Below are 7757 nucleotides of genomic sequence, written 5' to 3'. Positions count from 1 at the left end.
GGGGGGGGGGGGGGGGGGGGTGGCCGGGGGGGGGGGGGGGAGGACATCTGTAATACTTTCAACAATACAGATAATTTTTAAAAAGAAAAACTGAAACTATGTAATTAAAACATTAAGAAGGTAGCAACTGCAGACTACCAAGAAAAGGTAATGGGATTCCATCGTTAGCCTGTTCAGAGGTCAAAGAGCCTTGTGAATAAAGGTATAAAAGAAAAAAAGCATTCGAAGGGACCTTAAGCTACAGTATGATGTATGTGTGTTTCCGTATTATCTCGCAATAAATCGAAGATAGTAACGTTTTTTTCCTTTCCAGCATTGGAACTGGCTGCCGCTGCGGCTTCTATAGTCGATCAGTGTCTGGAGGCCACGGTGGATAAAAATCGGAGTTTGATTTACGTGCGTCGGGGGAAGGTTGGAGGAGTCCCTGTCCATGTATTTGTATAAGTTAATGGGAAGGGCTATGACTGCAGAGTATCACACCAAGCAAACCAGAAAGTCATCAGCAAAAATGTTAGCAGAGCAAAAAATGTTCACAGAAATTCTTTGGGTAAAAGGATTAAAATGCATCTTATATTTTTTTTTTAGTTCTCTATACTCTTATCCCCCAACTTTTCTACAGCTAAATATGTGTTTCGTGACGATGGGGGGAAATTTAAGCACTGCGGTTTTCCGGTTATAATGCTAGGTCCCCGTAATATCTTTTTCTCTCTTCCGCACAACACACTAAATAAGTAATAAATGTGAAGTTGATCTAACTGATCAGGTGGTCTCACAGCTGTGCAGACAGAGAGCAGCCACGGCCAGTGGTAAGGGGGTGGGGAAAAGACAAGCGCATGTTCACAAAACCTGCCACGGGGACCTCAGACTTCTAAGGCTGGCTCCACTGCATGCATTTGGGGTGGGAAGAAAAAACGGGTGTGGTCCCTGCCCATACGTACCCCAGGAAGAAAGGTGAAGAAGTTGTACTTCTGATTGTTGATGACATTTCGGGGGTACCTCTGATCCCTCTTCTCGGGGTGCCCCAGCCAGACCGTGCGGGGCCTGGGCTCTCCCCCACCGCAGCATCTCAGCCACTCACAGCACCTGCGGGAAAGACAGGCCCACAGCATCAAGGCCACGCCCTCCTCGCCACGTTTTCCTCAAGAGCTTCGGCACGGGGCACCCATGGGGAGCAGCCTCGGGGGAGATGGGGAACAGAACTGGGGCTCCTAAGAAGCTGGGGTCGCAATCAAAGGTGCTTTGCCGCCAAGCCCAAATTATTTATTTCAAAAAATAGAATTTATCTTTCCACTGGCAAGATGGTTAGTACTTCTGCACTGTACAGAAGAGGGAAGAAAGCTCAGGACAGTGGGTGCAGCCCCCAGGTTCGAGATGTGCGAGACAGCCGGGTCTGGCTTTGAACCATGTCCGTCCCGTCCAACAGCCCTGCTGCTCAGGTTGCTGCTTACACCACGCTCACTGTGAAAAGGAGAAGGGGCTGAGTCTACCTCCCCCAGTGCTCCCTTCGGCGATGCAGAAAGACGGAGACTCGCCCGGCGTGACCTGGACACGGGCCAGCGTACAAGCTGGAGGTGGATGGCCCGAGTGCCACCCCACCTGGCCGTCCCGGTCACCCGCGCACAAGCTAAGGGAACGCGGCCGGCTCTGGAGAAACAAAGCCACTCGGAGACACCCCCCAAAAGGCAGCTTGTCTTTCCCGGGAGCTACAAGCCCTGGTGAGCACTGCAACAGGAACACCCCACGGCCCCTCGCGGCCCCCGAACACACAGGCTGGCGGGAGGAACCCAGCCCGGCCAGCCCTGCGAGACATCCAGCAGAAGTGAAACCAGCCAGACGGGACTCACATAATTACTTGTCACGGAGGAACTCCCTTCTCCACTCGTCCTGCAGGCCAAGCAGGCCCTGGTGCAGTGCTGGGGTCCAGGGCTGAGCAAACACAGTCCCTGGCATCAGGACCCCAAAGATTAGCAAGCCAGCAAGCTGCCTGCTCGGATGTTCAGAATTTCCACGCTGAAACACGACGCTGCTGCTTAAAAATAGCCTCCTCGCTCCAGGGAACTGCTGCCCAGTACAGTGTGGCTCTGATGAGGACGGCTTCACGCCCAGCAACTCATCCGTGTTGGCGCCCCTCTAAGTCGTCCATCGGCCAGAGACACACAGAGGCCTCAAGGAGTCCCACCCCATTCCTGCTCTTGGGTGTGCCTTACCCACGCTGGCCATCCGTGGGCACTCTAAGTGTTGAATGACTGAGGGAGGGGCGGAGGGACGGAGGGTAGGTTCATTTAATAGGAAGCACACCCTTCCATTTGCAGAACCGGAAATTCTCTCCCCATCCTACAATAACCCTGTAATGATGGATCCCACCGCTGTCTGTTTGTACTGAAAGCTAAAGAATGGATTTAAGGGACTCATATACCGTCAGGCTGACTGTTTATAGAAGTTTTGTCTGTTATGTTTTAGCAGAAGGTTCGGCACAGCAAGCTGCCAGGTTAAACTGCTTGTTACTTCACTGGCAGGGGCGTGCACGTGCCCAAAGCAGCAGGACAGTCAGTGTGGCCTGCACTGTGGAGGCAAAAGACTGGAAGTAAACCTGACCAGTGGTCAAACCTGACCGGTCATCAAACCTGACCGGTCATCAAACCTGGCTGTTAAATGAACAGGAAATGTCCACAAAATGGAATCCCAACAATCTTTGAAGACCGAGAGCTGCATGGGCCGGGTGGCCCTACTGAGAGATACACTAAATTGAAAAGCCAGGAGCCCCGGCCTGTGTGACTCAGTTGGTTGAACGTTGTCTCAAACACCGAGAGGTTGCTGGTTCGATTCCCGGTCAGGGCACAAGCCTGGGTTTCGGGCTCCATCCCCATAGGGGACAGGCAGGAGGCAGCTCTCCCTTCCTCTCTCTAAAATCAATAAAAACATATTTTTTTTTAAAAAAAGAAAAGGAAGGAGCTGAGAGGGATGTAGATACAGACTTACCCAGGCAGAAATCTCCTTGGCGGTCTGTCTGTTCCCTGGGCTCTCTGTCTTAGGAACCAGTGAATTCGCTTTGTTTTATTTTACTTTGCTCAAGCCAGTTGGGCATCTGTTAACCACTATGCCAAACCTCCCATCTGACGGTCCTGTCTGCCACATGGCCGGGCCCTCCTTAAAGATGTATCCCCAATGGATTTATGTGTCTGAGATCCTAAGCTTCTTAAGAGTTCACGCTGGGCGAGGATGCGGAGAAAAGGGAACCCTCGTGCACTGCTGGTGGGAATGCAGACTGGTGCAGCCACTGTGGAAAACAGTACGGAGTTTCCTCAAAAAATTAAATAGGGAACTGCCATTTGACCCAGTGATCCCACTTCTAGGAATATATCCTAAGAAACCCAAAGCACCAATCAGAAAGAATGTATGCACCCCTATGTTCATAGCAGCACACAGAGCATTCCAGCATGACAGGAAGTTCTCCTGGACAGCGTTGCTTTCTCTCTCCCCTTTCAAGACACCTCCCCACCTGACTTTTTTATTTTTTATTTTTAGAAAGGGAGGAAAGGGGAGAGAGAAAAACATAGATGTGAGAGAGAAACACCGATCGGCTGCCTCTCGAACGCGCCCCAACCAGAGATCGAACCCACAACCTAGGTATGTGTCCTGACGGAGAATCAAACCTGTGGTCCATGGGACGATGCTCCCACCAACTGAGCCACACCGGCCAGGGCGTCCACCTGACCTCTGAACGGATGTCGGTGCCAAAGAAGACAGACGAGGACATTGAAGGAAATTTCCTAAGCAGATTCCCAAACTTTAGCCATTTTCATACACAGGATTTCTGCGATATCCAACTACCTCTATTGTCTAAATTCACGATTTTGCATACCTTACATCAGCGATTCTCAACCAGGGGTGGAGGTGAGCCACTGGTAGGTAGTAGGCAGAGCAGGCCAGGATGCTGCTCAACATCCTCCAACTTACAGGACGGGTCCCACAACAGAGGATGACCCGGCCCCAAATGTCAGCGGTGCCCAGGTCAGAACTCCATTTACATAAATGTATTTAAAGAGGTAACTTCATGTCACTATCATAAATGGAAAACCAGCATCACACTTTGTCAGACAAAGAAGGCAAATACCAAAATCAGTGCAATGATCAACGCAATGAGAAGCTAACAAGTCCTGCTAGACTCCCCCTGGACACAGCGGCTATGCCTGAAGCGGCGGCCCGGGGGCTGCTTCTCCTCCCTGTAGCGCGGAGACACCAGCAGGGTCTGCTGTTAAAAAGGGGGCCCTGCCAGGGTGAGCAATACTGACGGAAAACTGGAAAAGGAAGTGGGTGTCTTCCTACACGTCTCAATGTGATTTAGCTCCTGTCCCTGAATTACTCTGACTATCACTGCAGCGTCTGGAAACATATCTTGGGAACTAATGCCCTGCAGCAGAAGCCTTGGGCGTGGTGGCAGACTTACAAGTGACCAAGTTTCCCTCGGCCCGTCCAAACAGAAGAGGTGGTAGCGAGGCTCCTTCTCAACTTCTGGATTTATAACCTGCAAAGCTCTAGCTCTTCCCCTCCAGGCCGCTGCCAGACCCCGTCTGCCTAGTGGGTGGACTTCAGGCCCCTCCCCCTCCAAGGTCTGGGAGGAAGGCGCCCAGAGCTATGTTGTGACAGCTGTCACCTGGTGTCGTGGACTGCTACTGCTATTTCCTAATACCAAAGGGAGCTGTCTGTCACATGCCAGGGCAAAGTAACTCCCACCCCACACCCCAGGCAGCCTGGGGACATGGCTGCACCGCAGAATCCCTAAGAGGGAGAATTAATGGAGAGGCTGAAAAAGCAGTGACAGGCGAGAGCCACTGTTTCAACACAGCAGGACCACATGGACAGAGTTAGGAACACATCCCAGCCCTGCTCCACACCGGCTGTGTGCCTTCCAGCTACTCATCTGTGAGCCCACTTTCCCTCCCTGTAAAAAGATACGACCTGCCTTGCTGAATTACTATGAGGATAAAGATTTTATACAGAAAAGGGATAGGACAGGGCCTAGCACATAACAGGCATTCAATTAATAGTAGATATTGAGCCCTGGCCAGGTAGCTCAATTGGTTGGAGCATCAGCCCAAAAGGTTGCAGGTTGGATCCCTGGTCTGGGCACATACAAGAATCAACCAATGAAGGCATAAAAAAAGTGGAACAAATCAATGTTTCTCTCTCTCCCTCTCTCTAAAATCAATCAATAAATAAATAAACATATTTTTTAAAACAGTAGATATTACTTCTCGAGTTATTTTTCTAGATTTAAAAAAAAACATGAAACAATTTTCTCACCTGTTAGTATCAACAGCTATTCAATTAGGTTAAGATGTAAGGCTAGGCCCGGGCTCAGCATCGACCTATGAACCAGGAGGTCACCGTTCAATTCCCGGTCAGGGCTCATGCCCGGATTGCGGGCTCAATCCCCCGTGTGGGGCGTGCAGGAGGCAGCCGATCCATGATTCTCTCTCATCATTGATGTTTCTATCTCTCTCCTCCTCTCCCTTCCTCTGAAATCAATAAAAATATAAATAAAAATTTAAAAGATGTAAAGCTAGAGATAACTTAGTCTGCACTGCTTCCAGCTTAGACCATTTAAATAAAGAAAAGCCAAAGTAGATTTTTCTTATAAATTGACTCTAGAACAAACAAAGGTTATGACCGCTGATGTGCAGTGGTTGCACACAGCCGGGCTGACAGCAAGGGAAAAGCAAATATTACAGGGGGAAGTGCCCAGGCAACCGTGTTTCTGGAAAGGTGACTACTGCAGCCAGGAGCTGGCCTCGGGAGAAGGATCCCGCCTGCTCTCGGTGCCGGCGATCGGCACCCACTCAGTAAATATTTGCTGAGCTGCTGCGTGACGCACCAACCTTGCCGGAAGCCAGGGTCCAGGAAGTGACCGTCTCAATGTTGACACTGGGAAGACCCAGGAAGAAAAATTGAGAGCAATATGGAAAAAATAGTATACAGCACTGGGGGTCGGGGGGGGGTGGGGGGGGGGGGGGGGGGGGGTGAGTTCCTCCCCCCTCACCCCCTCACCCGAGGATAAATTCTGACCCCCAGGGACAGTTGGCAATGTCTAGAGGGCTGTTTGGTTGTCCCAAATGCAGGTGCAGGAAAGGGAGGTACTACTGGCATCTAGTGGGTGGAGGCCAGGGATGCTGCTAAACATCCTCCAACACACAGGGCAGCACCACACAGAGGGTGATCCAGCCCCAAATGTCAATCACCCCGATTTGAGACCCTGGTCCAGAGCAGCATCCTCCACGCATGTCTGCAATAATGGAAATGTTCTATGTCTGCCTTGTCAGAGAGCAGCCACTTAGCCACATGAGACTATCGAGTACTCAAAATGTAAAATTTAAATGTTATTCCCTCAATTTAAATAGCCACATATAACTAGTGCTTACCACATCGACTGCAGTTCTAGAACAGCGGTTCTCAACCTGTGAGTTTCGACCCCTCTGGTGGTCGAACGACCCTTTCACAGGGGTCGCCTAAGACCATCGGAAAACACATATATAATTACATATTGTTTTCGTGATTAATCACTATGCTTTAATTATGTTCAATTTGTAACAATGAAAATACATCCTGCATATCAGATATTTACATTACAATTCGTAACAGTAGCAAAATTACAGTTATGAAGTAGCAACGAAAATAATTTTATGGTTGGGGGGTCACCACAACATGAGGAACTGTATTAAAGGGTCGCGGCATTAGGAAGGTTGAGAACCACTGCCCTAAGGGGATTGCTCTTGGTTTTCCAACAAGAGGTTAAAATTCCCTGATTCCAAGGAAAGATGGCCCAGCCCGCTGTTGGAATCTCGATCCGTAACAGTAGCAAAATTACAGTTATGAAGTAGCAACAAAAATAATTTTATGGTTGGGGGGTCACCACAACATGAGGAACTGTATTAAAGGGTCGTGGCATTAGGAAGGTTGAGAACCACTGTTCTAGAAGGATGTAACCCAAATTGCTAAGCACAGGTGCCTGGAGGGGAGAAGAGAAGGATGCTGGAAAAAGAGGAAGGGAGGTACAAAGCCAAACTTTTACTTCTTTGTTCTATAAACATCTAAGTGGCTAGGTGTGGTTTATTTAAGCAGGAGAATGCAAATCTCAAGTTAGAAAGAATGCAAAGAAGGAAGCTAGGTCACTGATGTCAACCATATCTCTGGCCACAGGATGCTCCTGGCTAGAGGAGAAATGGGACCATATCCATGAAAAAAGTCAAGGTGGCGATTTCTCTTTAAATGGAGAGCTCAGATCTTCTGACCTAGCACATCCTGGAGGGATGTATCCTAGGCAACTACAGGGATTGGTAAGCAACAGGAAACGCACAAGGATGCTCACAGCAGCACTGAGAGAGCAAAACCTGGAGAGGCCCAGATGTCCCTTATGGAGGGACGCCCTGTACAATGAACCTGTGGCAATAAAAGAATGAGGTCACACACTGGCAGGTCCAGATCCAAGTGATGCAGCGGAAGGGAGAAAACATAAAGCTAAAGATATGCAATTTAGTATGCTACTAGCGGCCCGATGCACAAATTCGTGCACATTGAAAGGAAATTAATTAGAAGAAATATTTTAATATCGCTATTCGCCCTTTCTCTATAATAGAAGTGTCAACTAAATTCACGATCAACAATGACAGATGGAAACACACACATGCGATTAGCACCAGCAAGAGCTTCATATGTATTGCACATGCGTGAGTCAACCTAGCCATATATATATATAATAT

At 49.2% G+C, this 7757-nt stretch overlaps 1 protein-coding gene across 4 annotated transcripts in view; it reads right to left on the bottom strand.

Moving 5' to 3' along the window:
* The window catches only part of ATP9A (ATPase, class II, type 9A), a 143607-nt gene that overhangs the window by 113338 nt on the left and 22512 nt on the right, over window positions 1-7757 (bottom strand). For 3 of the 4 annotated variants that reach the window (XM_014539669.1, XM_005866221.2, XM_014539668.1), the window contains exon 2: window positions 939-1083. In XM_014539669.1, coding sequence (XP_014395155.1) covers window positions 939-1083 — 145 coding nt within the window. Of the gene's footprint in view, window positions 1-938; window positions 1084-1844; window positions 1921-7757 lie in introns of those variants that run through there. The other variant, XM_014539670.1, reaches the window with a different exon arrangement.

The sequence above is a fragment of the Myotis brandtii genome, unplaced genomic scaffold, assembly GCF_000412655.1.
Source record: "Myotis brandtii unplaced genomic scaffold, ASM41265v1 scaffold225, whole genome shotgun sequence".
Lineage (NCBI taxonomy): Eukaryota > Metazoa > Chordata > Mammalia > Chiroptera > Vespertilionidae > Myotis > Myotis brandtii.
The sequence above is the reverse complement of the archived record's forward strand: the minus strand, read 5'-3'. Positions and strand labels throughout refer to the sequence as shown.